Source organism: Simochromis diagramma, unplaced genomic scaffold, assembly GCF_900408965.1.
Source record: "Simochromis diagramma unplaced genomic scaffold, fSimDia1.1 OVJJ01000320.1, whole genome shotgun sequence".
In the NCBI taxonomy this organism is placed as follows: Eukaryota; Metazoa; Chordata; class Actinopteri; order Cichliformes; family Cichlidae; genus Simochromis; species Simochromis diagramma.
This window is the reverse complement of record NW_024386773.1, coordinates 6,011,032-6,034,253: the sequence shown is the minus strand read 5'-3', so window position 1 is coordinate 6,034,253 and position 23,222 is coordinate 6,011,032. Positions and strand designations below refer to the sequence as shown.

The 23,222-nt window shown below is 39.2% G+C and overlaps 3 protein-coding genes across 3 annotated transcripts; 2 read left to right on the top strand and 1 right to left on the bottom strand.

The window, feature by feature from the left end:
- The first annotated feature begins 603 nt into the window (after positions 1 to 603).
- On the top strand, positions 604 to 6,920 carry cunh6orf89 (chromosome unknown C6orf89 homolog). Its single transcript, XM_040005086.1, has 8 exons — positions 604 to 898; positions 2,891 to 3,157; positions 3,441 to 3,606; positions 4,468 to 4,616; positions 5,090 to 5,241; positions 5,700 to 5,835; positions 6,147 to 6,270; positions 6,570 to 6,920. Exons 2-8 carry the CDS (start codon positions 2,969 to 2,971, stop codon positions 6,650 to 6,652), a joined length of 999 nt encoding a protein of 332 aa, XP_039861020.1. The 5' UTR covers positions 604 to 898; positions 2,891 to 2,968; the 3' UTR covers positions 6,653 to 6,920.
- Positions 6,921 to 11,032: 4,112 nt separating this feature from the next.
- LOC120717092 (putative nuclease HARBI1) lies at positions 11,033 to 11,940 on the top strand. The gene is made up of 3 exons (XM_040004935.1): positions 11,033 to 11,226; positions 11,301 to 11,410; positions 11,486 to 11,940. Exons 1-3 carry the CDS (start codon positions 11,219 to 11,221, stop codon positions 11,860 to 11,862), a joined length of 495 nt encoding a protein of 164 aa, XP_039860869.1. The 5' UTR covers positions 11,033 to 11,218; the 3' UTR covers positions 11,863 to 11,940.
- Positions 11,941 to 16,423: 4,483 nt separating this feature from the next.
- dram2b (DNA-damage regulated autophagy modulator 2b) lies at positions 16,424 to 22,722 on the bottom strand. The gene is made up of 8 exons (XM_040004923.1): positions 22,526 to 22,722; positions 19,708 to 19,882; positions 19,518 to 19,585; positions 19,273 to 19,415; positions 19,000 to 19,177; positions 18,306 to 18,388; positions 17,963 to 18,055; positions 16,424 to 17,623 (listed from the first exon to the last, which is right to left on the bottom strand). Exons 2-8 carry the CDS (start codon positions 19,836 to 19,838, stop codon positions 17,489 to 17,491), a joined length of 831 nt encoding a protein of 276 aa, XP_039860857.1. The 5' UTR covers positions 19,839 to 19,882; positions 22,526 to 22,722; the 3' UTR covers positions 16,424 to 17,488.
- Between the last annotated feature and the right edge of the window lie 500 nt (positions 22,723 to 23,222).

The following is a 23,222-nucleotide window of genomic DNA, read 5'->3' as shown; positions in this document are numbered from 1 at the left end:
TTAGACTTTACAGGGTAAAAACTTCAGGTTTCTGTTAATTAATTTAAGTAAGATAATGGAATATGTTCTTTATCACAAAAATTTGGGACTTCTGCAGCCAAAACAAATTGTGCAATACATTAAATAAAATCCCATTATTTTAACTTCCGCCTCTTTGCAGCGTCTTCACTCGGTTACTTTGATAGCTTGACGCAGCTCGATGTCGATGCCGTTTCATGGTTGCACAAGAAACGGAAATAGGAGGCGGGAGTTCCTGTGAACGTTCACCACTCTTATTCGTTAATTTTCTGTGTTTTGGTACCGCTTCTGCTTTTTGGTTGGCTACAAAGCAACGAGTTTGTGCAAAGTGGTTTCAGTATGTTTCATTATCTTATGAATACACTACTTTTAAATAATCTATTTTTGCTTCAGTAAAATTTTTGGGTGAAAGTGTTGTACTGTATAACTATTTGCGTATATTTCTGGAGTTAAGTGGTTCGCACTGTTTCCTCACAGCATAGAAGGTCCTGAGTTCACTTCCACCATCAGGAGTTTTTACATCTTCTCCCCCGTTTGCGTTGGTTCTCTCGGGCTTCTTCCTACAGTCCGAATACGTTGGGGGCGGGTTAATTGGCGATTCCAAAATTGCCCTAAGACAGCTGGGATAGACTCCAGCGACCCCGAAGAGAATTGATGGATAATGCAATATTTAAATCCAGACCCAAACTCCATACCAGCTGGTGGCGCTTTTTTGACGTTCGCCCAATACAGAAGAAGAAAAGGTAGAACCGGAAGAGAAGCCGAATGTAGCTCATTAGCTACCTAGCTAGGTCACTTTTAAAAACCCTATTTATATATTATTTTTAAAAACACCGGGGATGGAAAATTAAACTTTTTGAGCGGTGGATCTCGCTTTGAGGTGAGTTTGAGGTTTCTGCTCGTAATGTGAAAGCTCGCAGAGACGAGCTAACCTGTCAGTATGCTGCTGCTGGCAGGACGGTAAAAACGTTTTGGGGTTTTGTTTTTATTAATATCAAATAATATGATGGGTTTATGCTTTAGTCAAATTAACGAATAAATTAGGTAGTGTTATATTTAACATTTACATGCGTTTTCTGGCCGTAGCAGCTGCACTGATCGTAGTTATTAAAGATAAAAAGGAGAGAAAACTAGTTTCCTGAACGTTAGACACCAACATGAGCGTCAATTCTTACTTGTTATTTACAACGACGAGTGAAAAGCAGAACTAAACACTGTGGGGATTTAACTCCCGAGTCTCAGTCTGATATTACGTTCGCACTGAAACTGAATTTGCACTGTAATATGTAATAGTAGCTTGTCGTTTTATTTTCGTATAGATATTATTATGGAACATAAATAAGTGAGAAATATTTATCAGTTTACCTACACTGGACAGTCTGTGTGGGTCCACTTTTTTTTTTTCCTTTTTGATGTGTGTATGTGTGTATGTGTTTTACTTTATTTTTAAATTTTAATATTAAACAAATGAAACCCAAGTCAATAAAACATACGGTTTTTAAATGATGGTTTAATTTATAAACTGAAAAAGCTACACAAACCCGCCTGACCCTTTGTAAAAAAAGTAATTGCCCTAAAGCTGATTGTTTTTGCCACTCTTGGCAGCAAGAGCTGCTGTCTTTGCAGTCATTTGTGATGACTGGCAATGAGTGTTTCACATCACCGTGGCCCACCCTTATTGATAAAATTGTTTTAATTCTGTATTTTCAAGCACAAAAAGCCTTTTTAAGGTCAAACCAAAACATCTTAAGCCTGGACTTTGCCTAGGATACTTCAAAACCTTTTTAATGTTTTTTGTTTTGTTTCTTTGGACGTTTTGGTTGCATGTTTCTAATTATTGTCCTGATCCACAAGTGCAAGTCTCAGATTCCAGCTTTGACACTGTGGCTATCTGGTAATATTTTCTGTTGTAATGTTACTTTCTGGATGGTTAAACCTTGTTTTATGTATGAGGGGTGCATCGTATGCAAGCCATTGCTTTGGCCTGCACCCTTTCTTTTGGAAAGAACCACTTGTTTCATTATGATCAGATAGCAATAAACAAACAAATACACAAGTAAATAGTGAAGAGAACTTATTTAAATGTTCGAAATCTCGAAAGTCTGTGAACAGGACTTTAGAGATCATATACCCTTCATTTGAAATGAATGGTAAAAGAAGTACTTGTCACTGTGGGGTTTTTAATTCTTGCTGTCAGGAAAAAGAAGTTCAAAAATTATACATGCAACGTTCTTAACGGGCATTTTTGGAGTGCTGCAAATGTAAATTTTGCCACCAACCTCATGATATCAAAACAGGGCTGTTTTGCAAAGTTATCTGTAACTGGTGCCAAAGTCTGTGTAGAACTGACACAAGAGAATATGGCACACAGATGATCTCAACCGAGCTTCTTAAAAATCAATAAAAGCTGTGGCTTGGTCAGAGTGTATGCATTTTTATGTCAAAGAAGGTGCACCCCCATTTTCTTTAAGTTTATTAATAAATGATGCTCTATAGTAGTTTTTGTAGAGTACAAGATGCGACTTGTACTGGACCTTTTGAGAGTCATGCAGAGCTGATCTAATAAGTCAAATAATTTTTGCAACTGTGCATGACGATAATAAATCCACCGTATTAATCTCACAAATCAAGATGATAGTAAGGATGATATTGTAAAATATGTTTTAGTTATGAAAGCCAGAAATTCATTTGAAAGATTTGTGACAGTGTCTGGAAGAACAAACATGTTTGTGTGAGTGGCCAAGAGGGCAACCTTCAGCCACATTCAGATTAAACATAGAAGTATTTCCACATCATCTGCACCTTCAGTGATGGTAACTTGCTAGTGCTGAAAGCTGTGACATGTCAGCTGACCCCTTGGTTTATTTCACAGGTGACGCCATGCTCCAAGAGCTTTTAGCAACTGAAAATCGACACGTTTGACTAAGAAGCTGTCGCCACTGCCGCCATCATGGGGACAACGATGAGCGAGCCGTGTATTTATGATAAACTGTCCGAGAGTATCGACATCCTCCGTCAGTCGGGTTACCGCTACGGAATGTCGGAGAGGGAGATCGAGAGGTTCATCAAGCAGGTCCTGGAGACCAACGAGCCCAGAAGAGAGCCCCCACAGTTTCCCATCCTGAGAGCCACCATCAAGGTCCACATATAAATTATTACATTGCTGAAACGGATTAATACTGAAGACCTTTGACACTAGAGAGGCTTAGTTTTAATTTTAGTTCAGTAGTGTTGGTAATTAGTTTGAAAGACTGTTTTAAGATAGATTTAAAGTGTGAAAATCCAATAAGTTTACTTTGTAGAAGACTCAGCTCTTTTTGTTGCTCTAAAATAGGTTTACACTTCACAGACGGTTATTCGTGTGCTGTCCTGATAAAGGAGACATTTGTCTGAGTTGCAAAGTCTTTGTGTTGTCTCTTCAGTTTGTGGTGGCTGTTGGCTTCTTGCTGGTGGTGGTGCTGGCCTTCACCTACCCCCAGAATGCTCCCCAGCTGGGACTGGTCAATCTGGGCTGCTATAACTGGTCGTCCCCTCTCAGCCACGTCCGCCTGCTCTCCCTACCCATCGCCAAGAAGTACAACCTGCAAGGTGTGAGTTGTTTCAGTTTTTGTTCTGTCGCAAACATGCGTACACAAACAAAATCCAACGTTTCCTACTAACGAGAAAGTCCTTATTACCCTAGGATTGCACGATTCATTTCAGCACCTCAGCAGAGAGCTGTAGTTGGGATATGCCAATCCAGAAGATATTTGACGTTTCAGTTTAAATTAAATTTGACGTTTGTGTGCAGCAGCAAACATGACTGTTCCGTAAACTTGTTCTCCATTTGAGAAAAAACTGAAACCAAAAAGGAGAAACACTTTTTTTTTTTTTTTTTTTTTTTTTTTTTTGCATCTCTGCTTAGGGGCAGACCTGTGTTTATGCATGCTGTTACTTGCAGGGACACTTAATAAAACTGTTTCATCATTATAACATCTTTGACTTGAGTGCCTACCTGTAAGCTGTATGCATAAACTTTACGGGGCAGTGCACAGACAGTGCTATCTGCTAATCACTGTAACAAACAAACTAAAATAAAACATACTAGAATTTTAGGGCAGTAAACTAATTCCAGTAAAAATGTCCCTAAAGGCACCATAAACATGAACCACTTCAATGACTCGAGTTAGTGGAGATGACATCCGTCAGACTATAGGTCTTTAAAAGAAATCCAAACAGGTGACTTATTTAGGAGAAATTAAATCAACCCATGCAGTTAGATTAGATTAGATGAAACTTTATTAATCCCTCGGGTGGGTTCCTCTGGGAAATTCACTTTCCAGTAGCACAGCACTGACAGCTCTGTCAAGAATGAAGCTATCCTTAGAGCCCAAAGCTTGTTTGTTTGTTTGTTTGTTTCAGACCAGCCTGTAAACATGCATTTCTTAAGTGTTTATTTGTGTGCTGCAGGTTTCCATGAGTGGTGGAGCGCCGGCGCTCTCAGGCAAAATCTAGTCAACTGTTCAGGCTGTGCGGAGATTTCCTCAGTGTTGGAAGTCCCTGAGAGCCTCAGAGGGACTGTCACTCTGCGACGAGGTCCTCAGCTTGTCCTGCTGAAGGTCAGAGGTCAACGCTGTCTCTAAAGAGCCTTGTGTCATATTCCTGATAGAGAACCTGCTTAAAATGTCTGTAAACACCACCGTGTGTGCCAGTGGTGCCATTTAAAGGATTTGACTTGTTTAATTTTGATTCTGTTATTAACGTAGCCTCTGTCTTTCTGAAATGTGCACGTGAGCATTTTTCTTTCCAAAGTATTTATTTATTTATTTATTACTACAAACACTTCAAAAACTTAAGATCATCATGATAACTGCATCTACTGTGCTGAACAAATGACACATGCATATTGTGGGAGCCGCTCACACAGATCTCAAGAGATAAAGAATGTGTGTAAGACACTTGTCACACTAGGAAAAAGTCAGAAGCAGACCTGTAAAATCACATGCCCTGTAAACAGTTAATCTTCAGTTTGAATAAAAAACAAAACAGTTTGTTCATCTTTATTTCCATTTGTCCATGCTGCTCTCTCTAGGGCGGGGAGTCCCTCAGCGTCCAGCGGCAGCAGCTCGAGGAGCTCTACCTGGCTCATTCGGGCTCCATGTCCATTCTGCTGGAGGAGGAGGACGGTCTGCACAACCACAATCTCGGCCTCCCTCAGGGACCTGCCAACTTCACGTTGCTCTGGTACTTAGCATTTTTAAAGTAGTGTTCCATTTGCTCAGTACTAACCCAAACCACTGGAAAATACTTACTAATTTAATACTCGAGGAGGTCAGAATCAGATTGTTGTGCCACTAAAACATCTACATGCGGACGCATACTGTGTAATAAATAAAATGCTGGGTGCAACACATCTATCTTAAAAAGTCTACTTACCACACTTTTAGACAAATCTTTGTACTACCCCTGTGATCTTTGACCTTTGTAAATTGTGGTCTCAATTACATTCAAAAGAGGAAGTTAAGTCCACCCTATGCTAGAGTATGTTTTAGAGCGAGCCAGCCTTGTAATTGTCAGATCGCTGACCCTATGACCCTAAAACTGGACGTTAAAAACCAATAGCTGACATCACTGTGACCATTAATTATATCTGGATACAGTCTGTGTGGTTGTAGTTGTGCATATTACTTCTGTCCCTGTAGGCGGTTCAGCTATGGAACCAGGGAGAAGGTGCTGAGGTGGCTCTTCCCGAAGGCTGAGCTCTGCCCCCTGCTGGACAGCGCCGGGACCATCCTGCAGCGCTGCCTGGTCACCCACAGCACAAACTCTCAGAGCAAGGTGAGTCCAACTGTGTTCATATTTGTTCATATTCCAATCGTGGAGGAAACTCCACGCTAATTATCGTTATGGATGCAGAGAGTAAACAGTAAAAACGGTAAAAATAAAGAAAAAAATGGATTATTATTATTATTATTAGTAGTAGTAGTAGTAGTAGTAGTAGTAGTAGTAGTATTAAGTTAAAGCAGCTGAAGTGTGAGGTTGTGCAGTTGTGATTGTAGCGCCTCAGTGACGTTTTGTCCTCGATAATATTTAACTACAAAAACACACCTTTCAGCTTTCTTTGTTGTAAGCTGCCGTTTGGGTTTCAGGGTGTCAGGGTGTTGGGCTGGCTGGTGGTGGGCGAGGGGCTGCCAACTGTTCGAGTTCTGCCCGTTCAGCGCTGCCAGAAACACTGCAGCTCCTTCAACCTGTGGCTCACGCCGGGAGACATGGGTAACACCTGCTGCACCTGCACATTTTTACACATGGACAGCAGATGAAATACAGATAATTTTTTTTTTTTTTTTTTTTTTTTTTTTTTTTTTTTTTAAAGTTAAAATATAGTTTTTGTTGTTAGGACTTTATATAGTTTATTAATTCATTAATATTTAATTTGTCAAATTAAACATTAATAAATTAATGTTTAATTTGACAAATTAAAATCAAAGCAGTTAATGTTTTGTGTAGCTGCTGAAGCCACACTGAGCACCTATTGATGATTTGTTGTCCCCTCTGACCTTTGACCTGCACAGTGTACGCTGACCCCCGGTACTGGCAGATGGAGCTCTTTCCGGGTCGAGGCCAGAACATCATCTGTGGAGGGTCGACATTTTAAAACTTCAGGAGGCGCCAAGAGAAGAAGGGCGGAGTTCAGGACTGAGGCGTGACATGGAGATCATCTGCCTTGCTCCAGCTCCGCCCACTGATGCCTTACAGTCCCAACCTTTTATTATTATTACTTTTTCCTGGTACCCCTTCTTTCCTCACATCATCCTCAGAGAGCTGGAACAACTGCACACATGGAGGTTTGAGGACTGAAAAGTGACTCATTTAGTTTACCAGCTGAACGTAATCTCGTGCCATAGCTCCACAGATATCTAGATAAAAAAAGAACAAACAAAAGAAATCTTTGTTTCTCTTTAGTGTGCCCGGTCCCAGGTCTCTGAATCACCGCCGACACCTCCGACTCGTTCAGTGATTTTAAAATATCTGCTGTTGTCCTTGTTGGTTGGAGAAAACAAAGTTATATTTTGTGTCAAAGCCAGAAAAATGTCTTCATGTGTGACTCTTCACAGTGATGAGGGTCAAATTTATGAAAAATGACTTTTAAATGGAGTCCTCTTAAGAGACTTGGGGTTTCAGATATTGAGTCACAGCTGATTGGTCAGCCAGAGACAACCCAAGCACCATGTACAACGGAAGAACAATGAGATACAAAATTAGTGCTTTGCATATTGGCCGTGTGCAGCCGACCCCAGGCTGGATTAACCTAAACTTTGTGGCTTTTTAATCTGTAATAACTGATTGATCTAAAATGAATCTAAACTGGGAGTAATCAAAGTAGAACCAGTAGCAACGCAGGGGATGCCCCACAGCTCCCGTTCTTCTTCTCCCTCTAACACCTGCTTAAGTTTTTGCACTTTCTCGGAACTTTAAAGGAACTTTGGTGTCATTTGGATTCATGTGGATGTGGTAAAAGAGCCGGACTATGATCAGAACTTCCAGCCGCTAACAAACTCAGATGGTGCCGAGAGGAAAAACTCATCGAACTGCTCAGTGCAGAAGCAAACCCAGAAACTAAAGAAAACAATTGCCATCTGTTGTGACGCACCTGCAGCTTCTGCCCTTTATTTGGTTCTTTTGATTATGTTAAAGGGACAGTTCACCCCAAATTTTAAAACTATGATATTCTCAGTTACATATCGTAGTACCTAAAACAGTCTGTCATTTGAACTGCGTTTTAGTTTTTCTGTATTTTGGGTAATTTTTTTCAAAGTGGACCCATTATGTTCTAGTATCAGTAAGAGGATATTAGAGTTACCCCATCTTAGGGCTGTTCGATATAACGATATATATCGGATGATGATGTTATAAAAAACGTCTATCGTTGCATTTTACGCTATTGTTTGTTTCGTGGTGTCGCAAAATAAACTGTTTACGGCAATATTTTTTTCATTATGGTCACTGTAGTGGTTATATTAATTTCTTAAAGTTCTCTCTTTCTCTTATATTTAATATAACCACACTACAGACAGACAAGCGCTTGTTTTTATGCGTTGTCGTTATTTCCACAAACCTTTCACAATAAAGCTCAAGATCCTGTTGAGACTTTTCAAAATAAACTGAATCACGTGAAAGATCTAGAGTATTTACGGATGAGAAGCAAAAACGAGCCGTCAGGTGCTAAAAAATGTCTAAAAAAGTATAGTTTCATGCATCAGTTAAAACACTCGACTCCAGGTACGCAACGCCCGGCTGGAAACACTTCACGCAAGTCGAGCTGCCCGAGATTCACAGAATTTACAGAAAATGTTACATTTTTGTGATTTATATCGTTATCGGACGATAGAATTCTTATATCGGGATATGAGATTTTGGTCATATCGCACAGGCCTACCCCTTCTTACTGACATCATAGAGATCTTAGAGTAGAAGAAATGAAAATGACATGTGGATATATAGGCATCCTTATTTGAAAATTGGCCACTTTTAATGTGAGCATCCTTCATTTTAACAATAAATATGGTGGAAAACAAGGAAAATTGGGAAAGGCTTAATTTAAATGAATTGTTTTGGCTCATGTTTTTGCCAAATGTAAACATAACACTGCGATTCTCGTTCTTTTCAAACTCTCTTGAAAAAGTTTTTAAACTTTCTTTTTTTTGGTCACATTTGAGCATTTTACAAAAGTGTTTTTAACCTGATTATTAGATTATGAGCCATCTCTGCCTCAACACAAGTTTTAGACCTGTGAGAGAATATATGGGTGAGCTGGCCCTTTAACATCCAGTTTGCAACACTAAGGCACCACACAGCAGCAGACGGGAGACATTTTATTGATAACACAGACAAAAGCTGCTTCTCTAATTTCATTGTCGCTATTTATTGTTATGGCTGTATAGAAATTGAACCATTAATTTTAATAATAAAGTGTTGTAATATTATATTTTTGATTATTACATGGGATCATTAGCACAGACAGAGCAAGAGCAGAGGATATATTTTGTGCTTATCAGGGTTTAAAAGTCTGAATAATGTCAAGTAAGTTTGCCAAAGTTTCTGCATTTTAAAGATGAACTCCCTCAGCTTGTTTAAGAGTTTTACATTTCCAGCAAAGCAGCTGAAGCAAAGTCAGGGGCTGCATCTTTTGAAATGTTTGCTTTGCATAGAGATGTAACACTTTTATGAGGAAATTAAAACTTATCGTGTATTATATGCTTCCATCTGTGTGGACACTTTGTTTAAAAGTTAAAAAGTTGAGTCTGAACTTTATGGGGAATTGTAGGTATTGTGAAGACAATTAAACAAAAACAAACAAAAGGTCTTGCAGACAAAAGCCCATCCACCCATTTTCTTCTGCTTATCCAGTTCAGGGTGGCAGACAAAATAGAATAACTACAGGTGATCTGGTATGCTCATTGTCATCTCCAAAAGTCATTCTTGGACTGCACTAGAGTAGCTTGGATGATTCACAGTTAAATATAATCCTCATTGTTGTACTACACCGGATCAGTTCAGCCTCTATTTTGAATCCTATCCATCTGAACCAACCGTTTTCTGATTGGCTGCCCCTCTAAAACAGAACAGCAGATGGGTGGGGCTTCTGGGCCTTAAATTCCCATATTAGGAGATGACATCACTGTTTCTGATGTCATCCCAATGCAAATGAATACATGTATTTCCAGACCAATGGCCTAAATCTAGTTTAAAAAAACAAAAAACTTTAAAAGGTTTTAGAATTAGACTGACAAATTAACAGTAGGAAAGGAAAAGTTAAGTCTGAAAACCTTAACCCAGAGATACTAGTACATAACCTCTGAATATATATGAAAGAAAGTAAAAATGAGTATGATTAATAGGTCTAATTTAAATATTTTGTCAACATTTAAGCATTTGTAAGGTTTGCCAAGAAAACTGCTCTACATGTCACATCCAAATAATCCTGCTTTAAACCCATTATTTAATTCAGATTTGGCCCGTTTTACAACATTGTGGTACCTTTGAAGGACCTTACAGGAGAAGTAGACTTACATTAGCTGTGCAGTTTATAGCTAACTAATGCAAAGGCCAGGGGTCCGTTCTTCGTACCTCGCTAAGTAAGTTAGCTGGATTTGATTGTTGACGATTTCGCGTGATCTTGGATCGTTCGGTTCTCCGAAGCTCATCCGGGACTTGCTGTCATAGCAACAGATCCGTAAGCGTAAACCTGCTTGGGAGCAGGTTTACTTTATGTAAACAGGATTAGATCGCGGCCACTCAGGTATGTCCGCTTCATTTATACGAAAGCAACAGCGATATTTTACCACTGTTTTACCATAAATAAATATTATCAATGTAACTAAAGATAATGCAGTATTTGATCCTTTTATTGATTCCATACAGATACATACAGGTCATTTCCTAAAAAAAGGGAAATGTACTATTAATCATTCTATTTCATGTATTTGATTATTTCAAATACATGAAAATTCATATTTTAGAGTAGTAATAGTAAATTACTTCGTGTAATCAAGATGAGAGACCACGGCTATAAAAGCGAAGGTGGATTTGGGAAGTTGCAGCCATGTCCTGTCCGTTTGTGCGCGAGCCACCCATTGCGGAAGGTGCAAGATTGATAAGGAGAGTTTTCAGAACTCAGCGTATATTGCGGGATAGACAGGATCCTTTAGCTCAGCGCGACAGTGTGCTCATAGAGAGATATCGATTTTCCCGTGAGGGAATTATTTACTTAACCAACTTGTTGGATCCCTATGTTAAGAGTTCCACTCACCGTAGTCGGGCATTAACAACTGCACAAACTGTGTGCATTGCCTTGCGTTTCTTTGCGAGTGGCACGTTTCTGTACGCTGTTGGAGACGCAGAGAACATTGGCAAAAGTGCTGTCTGCCGTTCCATTCGCAAAGTATAGCTGGCACTCAAGCATTTCCTGGGTGTGTTTGTGGTTTTTCCAAGCCACTTAAGACCGCAGGTTGTCAAACAGGGCTTTTCTCCCCCATTGCAGGTACATTACATTCGATAATGAATGTGATGCAATCATGACCTAGGTCTGTAACTATAGCTCGATTGTCCGCAGGCTTCCCTAATGTGATTGGTACCATAGACTGCACACACATTGCGATCAAGGCCCCCCCAGGCCCCAATGAAGGGGATTTTGTCAATCGAAAGGGGGTTCACAGTATAAATGTGCAGGTGAGTAATACTAATATTTTAGATGGTAATATATAATGAAAAGGAGTGTGTTCACATATAATGAAATCTCTTAGATGGTGTGTGACTCTGTGCCATATCACAAATGTGGAAGCTAAATGGCCCGGATCAGTGCATGACTCAAGGATTTTCAGAGAGTCAGGGTTATGCACATTATTTGAGCGTGGTAAGAAAAAGAGACTTATTTTGATATTTCATACTTATTTTGGGCCTAACATAACAGCATTTCTCCATTACACAGGGGCCTACAATGGGATTCTCCTTGGAGACAGGGGTTATGCATGCAGGCAGTACTTCATGACACCGTTCCCTGACCCCAACCCTGGGCCACAAACCCGCTACAATGCAGCTCTAGCCAGGACAAGGGCACGCATTGAAATGACCTTTGGGCAAATAAAGGGAAGATTTCAGTGTCTGAAAAGTCTGAGGGTTGCACCTGACAGGGCATGTGACATTATTGTTGCATGTGCCGTACTGCACAACATTGCCACCATCAGAAAAGAGAGGACTCCTGTGGTGGAGGTGCAGCCTGATGATGACCTCCAGCCAGTGCACTTGGACCAACCTAGTGGCAGAGCTGCACGGGACAGAATTGTGCAGCACAATTTCGAATATTAAAAACATGACAAAACATATTTTTCATTGAAATTTATTTGAGCATCTTTTTCTGTCTCATCAAAAAAAAGCGAGTCATCATTTGCCTGGAAAAAAAAATCATATATACTGTGTCACGCAAGGTCATCAATAGTGCTCTGTATGAAAGTGTATTTTTACTTACTCTGAAGTTCCTTTTGAAGCAACTCGATTTCTAGTTGAAGTTTTTGCCTCATTAGAGCTTGAAGTTTGATTTCACCTAGAAGCTTTTGTTTCTTCAGCTCAGTATACTCCATTTTTTGCTGGAGACTTCTCTTATAGAGCAAATGAATGTCACCCTGTTTCAATTGTAGAGACAACATTTAACGGTCAATATATGTCATATACAGGGAGTGCAGAATTATTAGGCAAATGAGTATTTTGTCCACATCATCCTCTTCATGCATGTTGTCTTACTCCAAGCTGTATAGGCTCGAAAGCCTACTACCAATTAAGCATATTAGGTGATGTGCATCTCTGTAATGAGAAGGGGTGTGGTCTAATGACACCAACACCCTATATCAGGTGTGCATAATTATTAGGCAACTTCCTTTCCTTTGGCAAAATGGGTCAAAAGAAGGACTTGACAGGCTCAGAAAAGTCAAAAATAGTGAGATATCTTGCAGAGGGATGCAGCAGTCTCAAAATTGCAAAGCTTCTGAAGCGTGATCATCGAACAATCAAGCGTTTCATTCAAAATAGTCAACAGGGTCGCAAGAAGTGTATGGAAAAACCAAGGTGCAAAATAACTGCCCATGAACTGAGAAAAGTCAAGCGTGCAGCTGCCAAGACGCCACTTGCCACCAGTTTGGCCATATTTCAGAGCTGCAACATCACTGGAGTGCCCAAAAGCACAAGGTGTGCAATACTCAGAGACATGGCCAAGGTAAGAAAGGCTGAAAGACGACCACCACTGAACAAGACACACAAGCTGAAACGTCAAGACTGGGCCAAGAAATATCTCAAGACTGGTTTTTCTAAGGTTTTATGGACTGATGAAATGAGAGTGAGTCTTGATGGGCCAGATGGATGGGCCCGTGGCTGGATTGGTAAAGGGCAGAGAGCTCCAGTCCGACTCAGACGCCAGCAAGGTGGAGGTGGAGTACTGGTTTGGGCTGGTATCATCAAAGATGAGCTTGTGGGGCCTTTTCGGGTTGAGGATGGAGTCAAGCTCAACTCCCAGTCCTACTGCCAGTTCCATGAAGACACCTTCTTCAAGCAGTGGTACAGGAAGAAGTCTGCATCCTTCAAGAAAAACATGATTTTCATGCAGGACAATGCTCCATCACACGCGTCCAAGTACTCCACAGCGTGGCTGGCAAGAAAGGGTATAAAGGAAGAAAAACTAATGACATGGCCACCTTGTTCACCTGATCTGAACCCCATTGAGAACCTGTGGTCCATCATCAAATGTGAGATTTACAAGGAGGGAAAACAGTACACCTCTCTGAACAGTGTCTGGGAGGCTGTGGTTGCTGCTGCACGCAATGTTGATGGTGAACAGATCAAAACACTGACAGAATCCATGGATGGCAGGCTTTTGAGTGTCCTTGCAAAGAAAGGTGGCTATATTGGTCGCTGATTTGTTTTTGTTTTGTTTTTGAATGTCAGAAATGTATATTTGTGAATGTGGAGATGTTATATTGGTTTCACTGGTAAAAATAAATAATTGAAATGGGTATATATTTGTTTTTTGTTAAGTTGCCTAATAATTATGCACAGTAATAGTCACCTGCACACACAGATATCCCCCTAAAATAGCTAAAACTAAAAACAAACTAAAAACTACTTCCAAAAACATTCAGCTTTGATATTAATGAGTTTTTTGGGTTCATTGAGAACATGGTTGTTGATCAATAATAAAATTATTCCTCAAAAATACAACTTGCCTAATAATTCTGCACTCCCTGTAGGAAGTAAAATTAATTACAACACTGCCCACCTCTGTATCAGGCCTCTCTGCCGGCCTCTTTGCCTGCAAATCATACTGCAGTCAGAAACACATAGAAGTACACAAGTAGATAGAAATTCAGGCCAAATTATGCATGAACTTACAGGGACTTCCTCCAAACCACAGTCATCTGACAGGGTTGCGTCACTGTCCTGTGCAATGGAAACAAAATGGTGTTACAAAGGGATGTGGTACAGCCTATTGGTTTAAATAATTAAAAAAAAAAGATATATATATCTCCCAACTTACTGTGCATGCTTCAGTCACCCCTTGCATGGGAACAGGTAAAAGTGATGGAGTGTTATGTAAAACTACACACAAAAAACCCCACAATGTCAATAAATGTCAAAGTACAAAAAGCATGTTAATTAAGGCAACAACCAAATATTTTACATTGTACAAATAGAATTATGAGCTCATTTACCAGTTATGAAGGTGCTGCTGCTACTGCACCCCGGCTGCTGGTCTAAGGAAGAGCTGCCCCCAGGGATGCCCTCAACAATGGGTCTGGTGGCATTCAACCCTAGGGCCAGCTCCTCTGCCGGGGTGTGACGAGGGGGTGCAGGACCACCACCTGTCTTTTTTTGCTCTCCCCTTTTCTTGGTTGCTGTTATAAACAAACAAACAGATTATTTCAGGGTCTCTTTTCAAGAGACTAAAAGTAATATAAGTGATAAATATTACCATTCTGTAGAATATTCTTATATTTCACTTTTACTTGTTCCCATGTTCTAGTGGGTCCTGTTGTGGCTCTAATGTGAAAGAGGATATAATGTAATATAATATAATATGATATGATGTCATATAATATAATAAATTACTTACGAGTTTAATTTGTCAGCAACTTTCTGCCAGCCCTCTCTCCTTGCTTTTGCAGCCTTTGCAGTGTTCCCTTGCGTTTTAATTACACTCTGAAACTCCTGAAATCCCTCAATCAAGAGTTCTTGCTCTGCTGCCGAAAAATACTGAGCGCGCTCCTTCGACATTTTCGCCGACCAATCAAAGGGTTGCCGATCAATGTTTCTACTATCGATGCGTAGCCCCTGTTAAGCCACCCAGTGATCTCACATTACTTCATCCAGCTGTACTAATCGTCAACAACAGGTGTGTTCGGAGAACCGGAATAGCGAGCTCAAAGTTGGCGCGATGATTTGATCTTGGATGTGTCATTTGATCTTGGATGTAGTAAACGAGGTACGAAGAACGGACCCCTGGGCTGTACTTTGGTGGCACAGCCTCAAAACACTGGAAATGCTGCCCCCTGGTGGTGAAAGCTTTTAAAAAGCTTTTTTTTTTTCCACCATGAGAAATTAAACCCCTCAGATTTGAATTTAGGATTATTTACATGCCCAGTCCTTCTCTTAATAAAACACTAAAAAAACGACTAGAAAACAGCAGTATATTTACATATTTATTTATATCAAAATATTTGTATAGACAGAACTGAAGTTTACATTTATGTAAAGTATTGAAACACAAGTGCAGCTTTATTAGTTTTTGTATAAAAATGCACATCAGATGCCACAGTACAGAAGGGGAAACAAGGGTTTAAAGTTAGAAGCTCGTTCTCAGATTATATATTTGTTTGATTATATATTTGTAGATATGATATGATATGAGAACATATCACATGTTAACTGACAGCAAGGAAGTGCCATCTGTAGTGTGCCAGGAGACACAAAAATATATTGTTTAAAAATAGTAAAATAATAAATTGAGCACTTTAGAGTGTCACACCGACAGTAAACCTTTTTTCCTCAACAAGACCTGAACAGCGCACCTTTAAAGTAACCAGGAAACAACATATGCCAAAACAGATACAATGAACTAAGAATGTAAAGGATAAAATTCTTTTAAAATTTTACTATTTAGAAACCAAGTTATAAAAGTCTTTCTTTAGGAATGTTTTTACACTTTCAGTGATCAAAATCATTTCAGTGGCACACTACAGGTTAGCTTCTGATAACATAACTGCATTGTTATTTTTTTATTGACACCAGCCAAACACGACTGAATGAAACTTAATGTTTGCTGAACTGAACAAGCCGGCAGCTCAACTCAAATACAAACAGACTGACTTCGATTTAAACAGTAGTTTTCCATCTAATGACTCCAGAGACTGCTGAAGGAACAGCAGTAATGATTCATAAATGAACATGAATACCCTTTTTTTTTTTTTTTTTTGAAAGAGTAATGATAAAAAGTGCAAAGCGGTTACATAGTTTGACAGAAAAGTGCAAAAGCTTCATGTTGACCGGGTCATATAATAATAATAAAAAAAAAATCTCTCCTCTTAGTTTTCTCTCTTCAGTCAGACAGGTTTTTATTTAGTTTGATTTAGCATGCGCCATTAGCGTGCTGCCTGCTGTAACCCTAATTTCCTTCGGGATTAATAAAGTATTCTGATTCTGATTTCTTTCTCCACCGAACCCTATACAAGGAAGGTGATGGGATACCTGCCAGCACTCTGGTTTTCCCACATATTTGGAGGATCCTCTCAAGAAAGCCTCACAATCTGCATGATTCTCAGTGTTTTTTCTGTTTGTCTGATGGTTTTCAAATGTGTGGTTTGCAAGAGTAATTTTTTGTTTTTTCAGTTAATTTTCATTTTTACTTAAAGTTTGTTTTTTTTGGTTAGTTTCCAGAGCAGGTTTTCTCATGTCAGTTTCATTTTTTTTATCCATTTCAATGTGTAAATTTTAGTCACCAGACAGATATAAGAAAATCAGACTAGATAAAAACAAAAGACTGTAAAGGCAGGTGAGTCTCAGTCATGTAGATATCCAAGTCTCAGTAACAAAAGCACCAAAACCTCATCAGACATCTTGTTGACAAATCCGACCAAACTAACAAAGACTAAAACTAAAGATATGTCCTTTATATCTGTATTAATAACCTTGTTGTTCACAAAGATAATCTCTTTGCGAGTAGGACCACCAGTCAAACACGTGTCTTCAGAGTAAAGGCACAAAGAGTCCACACACACACACTAAAAATAAAAAACGGACAACTGAGATGTGCGACTCTTCGGATTTGTAATATTGATTTCAAAGAAGGTTATTCACCAAATTCAGATTAAATGTTTGCTTCAGGAGTGAAAAGCTGGAACAATACAAATGGCAACCCTAACTAACTGAATTGGTCAAAGTTGTCAACACAACCAGCTTGAAGCAGCTTTCATGCAGGTTTACTGAATGTACTGATCTGAACTTCTACAGATACCGCACATATTATATAAAAAAATAACAAAAACTCAAATAAAGCTAAAAAAAGACTTTTAAAAATGGTAAAAAATAAAACCATATTAACACCCGTTTAGTCTCTCTGGTTTCCTGCTCATCATGCTACAGAAAAAAAGTGTGGAGGGACCATAAATGCTGCCAGGACTCGGTGATATATTTACTATGACATCTGCCTGCTGTGGATTATTAAGACTCAAACTAAATTCACTTCCACATTATAGAGGTAGAGAAAGAAATATTAGCATAACAGCCGAACGTTAATGTCTGACTACATGTTAGGAGGAGACACTGTATGTGCGTACTGACTCTTTATGAACCACTACAGCTGTCAGAAACCTTTTATAAAATGCCTTTAAATGTAAATTAAAATATAAAGGGAAAAAAAAGAAAGAAATTGGTGCAGGAAGTCCTGTTCTCATCATGTTGTTCCCGCCAGCAGTGGAGACACTTCAGAGGGTGCGCGACTGTTGTGATGTGATGCAGGGTTGTGCCCGTGAGTCCAGTCGTACAGGTGACTGCTCTGCAAATCAACCTCTGCTCGCAGATTTATTTTCTTTATTACGAAGGAGGAAAGAAAAAAAAGAAGAAAAGATTAGGAAGCGGGTCTTTGTAAATGCAGACATAAAAGGAATGCTTTCTTCTTTTTTTACTCTTCAGTGGCATCATTTGTGGTTTTGTGGTATTTCAGTTAGACCGAAGCAACACGGGCTAATTTGTTCTGTACAGAAACTTATTAGCCTGAGTCAAAGGGGGAGGGGAAAAAAAGGATTCCACCTAAATGACTTTCCTTTTTAAGCCCCCGGAGCAAGGCCGAGATCATTATTGTGTTATGTTACGAGTAAATCTGTCAAATAAGACCTTCAGCAGCTGCTGTGAGTGAAACAAAGAGTACCTGAAAATCTCTGATGTAGGTGAGGAAGAAGCTGATGAAGGAGAAGGCCAGAAACCATTCAGAGATTGTGCTGATAATGTGAGCCGTGTAACCCTGAAGGAAAAAGAGGACAAGCTTGAATGCTGCAGTAATACTAAATGAAGAGTATTTGTGTCCCAGTGGGAGCAGTTCATCTGCTCAGAGCTGCTGGCTAAAATCAAAGATCTTCTGTGGCTGTTGGTGCTGACAAAACTTTAAAAATTGAAGAATTAATACAGTAAAACATATTTTTCTTGACTTGAGAACTACTAAAAAAATACTTTGATGACTTTCAACCTTCTAACACACTCAGAAGACTACTGACCGTCTCTCCAGGAGTCCAGTGAAGTTTGCGAGGTACGTCGACACCTATCAGACTGGTGTACATGATGACTGAAGATATAAACACTGATAGGCTGTTGAGGACTGTTTTCAGAGTCATCAGGACATCGGATATAACAAACAGACTAAAAGACAGATGCAGCTGCCGATTATGGACTGCATGTTTTGCATCCTCGGTATTTACCCTTCGACTGATTGCCTGGTGATATTTTCACAGGAAAAACTGGATTTAAATGCTTCACCAGAACATTTTAAAGGGTTGTATTTATGCATTTGCAGCTATTCATGCATATGCTTTTATTATTTTTGTGTATAATGTGTCTTTAGTGGTGGTTATTGCTAAATTATCATCTAGCACGTGTTAGCATGATGAACTGCACTTGTGCAACACGCATTAATCAGTTAGTTGACATTACTGCCAAGTAACTGACTGAATTTTATGGAACATAAACTTTTAAAGAGGCTTGAAAAGGCATGAAAACAGTGCAATGGCTCAACTGACTAATTCTGGAGTGTTTTATAAGCACACTTGCCAAAGAAACAGCCAACTTGGGTGTGTTGGCTGAGGAGCAAGAGGCACTGCTTCTGTTGGCTTCATTCTCAGGCCCTGAGTTTCCTGCTTGTTTTAGATTAAAGCAAAAATGACGACTACACAGGGTCAGCGGGTCGAAGGATACTGCTGATGATGCTGCCCAGGGTCCAGAATCCGATGCAGAGGCGCAGCAGGTAGATGGTCCTGCTGTGGATGTGGGGCTGCATGCAGTAGGAGAGCACCGACTGAAGCAGGATGTAAAGAGCCCCGAACCCAAAGGTGAGAATCGCCCCCACGAGGTGCATGTAGAAAATGGTGGTCTTCTGCTCAAACAGACACAGAGATACACTGATAACACGATCGATGCGTCAGAACCTGAGCATGTAGAAAATGATTCCAGACCAGCAGCAGCACGCACCTGGAAGTTGGCCACCACGCACATCCCGAAGGAGCTGGTCCAGCCCACCCAGAGCCCGATGCAGTTCAATCTGAGGAGTTTGAGATCGTCCACACCCAACAGAGCCTCCACCTGTTTGTAACGCACGTACATCGTGGCCATACCTGCAAGCACAATAACCATCAGCTACACTATGTGTTTGAGCACTTTTACTGTTATGACTGTGTGTTTACACCATTTTTACGGAATAGAGCCGTGTGTGTTACCTAAAAAGGCTGACACATCCATCATGATGCCAAACACACACCTCTCCGGTGCCATCGTTCCTGTGTCACTGTAACACCAAACAAATGCTGGTTTATAAAAGTCTGGTTTGTTTCTTAAACAGATCAAAAGGTTCAATAAATTATTATTTAACATCAAAAATACTTAAATTTCCTCTGTGTTTGTTCAGACCTGATGTACGGCACAAAAGGATCCACGTGTCTCAGCACCACCGCCGTGATGTAAGGGAAGATGAAGGACGCCGCCGTCCAGACGACCAGAGCGGCAGGGAGGAAGCACATTCCCTGCTGGAACCACCACATGGCGCCCTCACTGGATGTGTGCACTGATGCTGATTCACTGTGCCCTGTCCAAAACATCAGCATCATCATTATTATGGGAGCACTCCATCTTTATTTATTTTTTTAATAATTTCATGCATTTAATTTCTAAGTCAGTTTCCACCTGATCTGCGAATCAGCTGGGGAGTTGTGCACCATTACTTTAGCACATTTACCACTCAACATAAAATTGAACATTTATACTGTGAAACACAGGAAGACTTGCAGCTCGCAAAGGTGAGCCTGATATCTAAATGTGAGTAAAAACAAGACCTTTCATATGCTCTAACATTCTTTGACCAGCCACCTGTCACACACAATGACACGGCCTGTTAAAGTTTACCCAAAAAGCACTTTTTGAAATTTTGGATGTTTTATGTGTTATTTAATGTAACAGCCATTAAACGTGCAGTTTCAATATTGAAACTATCATATATCCTATTATATTGATGGTCAAACTAGGTTACAGGAAAAAAAAAAGCCATTCTGCTTGGATTTCAGCCTGACTTGATCTCATAACAACATCATTAACTTTAAATATTAAACTTTAACTTGTTAAGAGTCCAAAGAGGGTGAATATCTTGTTAAAAACAGCCCAACTCTACTGTATTTTTACACTGATATGTCCAGATACTGAGTAATGCTTTCACATGCACAAGTAACTGTGAAGATGTACATGCACCCAGTGACGAATGTTTTTAATCATTTTGTTTGTTTTTGCACTGTGAAAGAGTTTAAGTGGGGTTACATTCTCCTATTTGAGATTGTGATTTAAGTGATCTGAAAAAAAAAGTGCTTTGATCATTGTTTGTGACCGAGTCATAATGCTTCTGTTGAAAGCAGGAAGTAAAAAAAATGTTCAAGAACTCATGAGACAGATTGTTACAACACAACTGGTTTGGAAACCTGTTGTGGTCCAATGATGATGTAAACCAGGATGATTAAAATAGACCTGAAGTGAATCCTTTCAGTTATGGAGGAGACATTTTGAAATGTATATATGCACATTCACAGGGAAGTAAATGTAATTTTGGTACTTCTAATACAGAAAATAAACATTCATACGATATTTTTCGAATGCATCCTTTACTTTGTCTAAACGGGATATTATTAGTTTGTTTAAAGAAAACAAAATATCATCAGCTGTGTCTTTCTGAAATGTTTAAAAGAAATTAATCTGAACCTTAATTAGTTAACAACATATTTATGTTGATATAAAAGCACTGTTCAACATAACACTTCCCCACACAAAAACAGCCAAAGTCAATTATATGGCTTTTAATGTCTAAGAAATAACAAAACTAGATTACAATTTTAGAAGGAGAAGCACTCAGTAAATTAAATGCATACACCAGCATTAACCAAAATATCCCAGCAGCTGGTTGTTCAACATGCCCAGCATACTTTTTTTAGTGGCCCAGAGCCATCGTGTCATTTTTTTTTACCTGTAAAGTTTAAAGAACAACACTTTCATGTTCGTAATAGTGTGACCCAAATAACTACTTGACATGGACACGATTTTTATCCTCAGTCCTCCCCATCCCACATATAGAGACAATGGCCAGCATTTTTATTAAATGTAGTTTACTAGATATAACTAAAAAAAAAAAAAAAAATACAGATTTAAAGGTGCATCCTCACCAAAAACCCAAATCAATAATTATTATAATAATTTTATTAAATATATACAAATATAATTAAGTTGTATTGTATTTTGGATTATTCTGCAATAAAATTCTGCTACTTATTTTCTAAAAACGTACTTTTGAAGAAGTAAGTTTCAGTAAAAACCCCTGAATAATAACAGGTAACAGTTTATACTGTTTTTGCTCATTTTTGTGTAACATGCCATTTTCACAGAAGGGCAGGTAGATGAGTGAAATCACAGCTACCAGGTGAGAAAGAGGGAATGCAGAAGTGTACAAAGACTATGATATAAGATCTTAATTATTATTTCACACAACCTCTTAGCAATAATGATGAGATGCACAAAAAAATGCTAATTTTTACTGGGAGCTAGCTTAGAATATACAAAATGTGTTTTGATATAGCACCAGACTTTCGTTTAACAAAAAATAAACAATACTCCAGGATGGAATTTTTAAAAAGAAAATATCCAGGTAAGCCCATGTGAGTTACTGCATGACTCGTGAGAGACAAAAATGTGTTAGGGTACAAACATGAGTGCAGGAAATTCCCTTGTTCTCACTGAGGAAGCGAAACAAAGTGAAAATATCTCACAGGGGAGACGTTTCAATACCAAAGTGCACTGTAAAAATAGACAATTTAAGGCGTTTGACAACACATTAAGCTGCAAATGAACGCACGTATTTATTTACACGTGAAAATAAAGAACTACCTACAGACAGAAGGACCAAAACAAAGCATGGAGCTAAACTGGCAACATAAAGCCAACAAATACTGACAGAGACGTCTATAAAACATGGCTAAAAGATGGCTAAAGCATGTCTAAAATCATAAAATGTATAGCAACTAGTTAGCCAGCTAAAGTTAGCTTCGTTAAGTAGCCTTCACTAATGAATTTGCTGAATAGGACATCTTTACTTTAAAGTTTTTTTCTCTTGAAGCAGACAGCTGCTACAGCGAGGAACCAACAATCCCAAGGAGATAAAGTCAGTTTTTCTCTACTTCAACATAATGACACTCACGTTACTCGAGTCCTCCTGCGACCATAACCCCCCCAGCGCGCACAAAACTGCTCCAGTCACTCGTTTCACACCCCGAAGCAGCTTCTCAGACCTCCGGTAATCACCGTAATCGCCGGAAAAAGGAACCGACTCTCATTTATAATATAAACTTTTTAAAGCGCCTACAACATTCGAGTTCCTTACTGAAAACTGCGCATGCGCCTGTCAGAAGCCACAAATATTACTTTACCTCCTGAATTTGGACTCGCAGGCGAGCTTGTAGGCATTAAGGACATACACTCAAAACTCTTAAACTCACACATAAATAAGTACATGAACAGCTAAAATATTAAATGCATTAAATATCTATGTGATGTTATTTGATTTTATTTTTCTTTATTGATTTTATTTCATTTTCCAAAGCAATGGACAGTGTGAAGAGAGGTAAAAAAAAAAAAAAAAAAAAGAGTGTGTGTGGCGTGTGTGGAAACAAATTTCAAGGACAGCATAAAGCACAAAAGGAAAAGTTTACAGCATGTTGGTGAGACCTACTGTGATGTGTGGTTTGGTGACAGTGGCACTAACCTAAAGACAGGAGGTGGCAGAGGTGAAGATGTTAAGATTTTCACTTGGAGTGACCAGGATAGACAGGGCATGTGGAGAGAGAGACTCATATATGTAGTGAAGGATGACATGCAGATAGTTGGTGTGACAGCTT

Bases quoted from the DNA above. Each gene is read 5' to 3' on its own strand.
- dram2b (XM_040004923.1), bottom strand. From the start codon at position 19,838: ATGTGGTGGTTCCAGCAGGGAATGTGCTTCCTCCCTGCCGCTCTGGTC. The intron at 18,056-18,305 runs GTCAGTAGTCTT...TTTTTCCTTCAG, and splicing joins ACTGGACTCCTGGAGAGACG to GGTTACACGGCTCACATTAT. The intron at 17,624-17,962 runs GTACTCTTTGTT...TTCGTAATAAAG, and splicing joins CCTACATCAGAGATTTTCAG to AAAATAAATCTGCGAGCAGA.
- LOC120717092 (XM_040004935.1), top strand. The intron at 11,411-11,485 runs GTAAGAAAAAGA...TCCATTACACAG, and splicing joins ATGCACATTATTTGAGCGTG to GGGCCTACAATGGGATTCTC.
- cunh6orf89 (XM_040005086.1), top strand. From the start codon at position 2,969: ATGGGGACAACGATGAGCGAGCCGTGTATTTATGATAAACTGTCCGAG. The intron at 3,607-4,467 runs GTGTGAGTTGTT...TGTGTGCTGCAG, and splicing joins CAAGAAGTACAACCTGCAAG to GTTTCCATGAGTGGTGGAGC. The intron at 5,836-6,146 runs GTGAGTCCAACT...TTTGGGTTTCAG, and splicing joins GCACAAACTCTCAGAGCAAG to GGTGTCAGGGTGTTGGGCTG.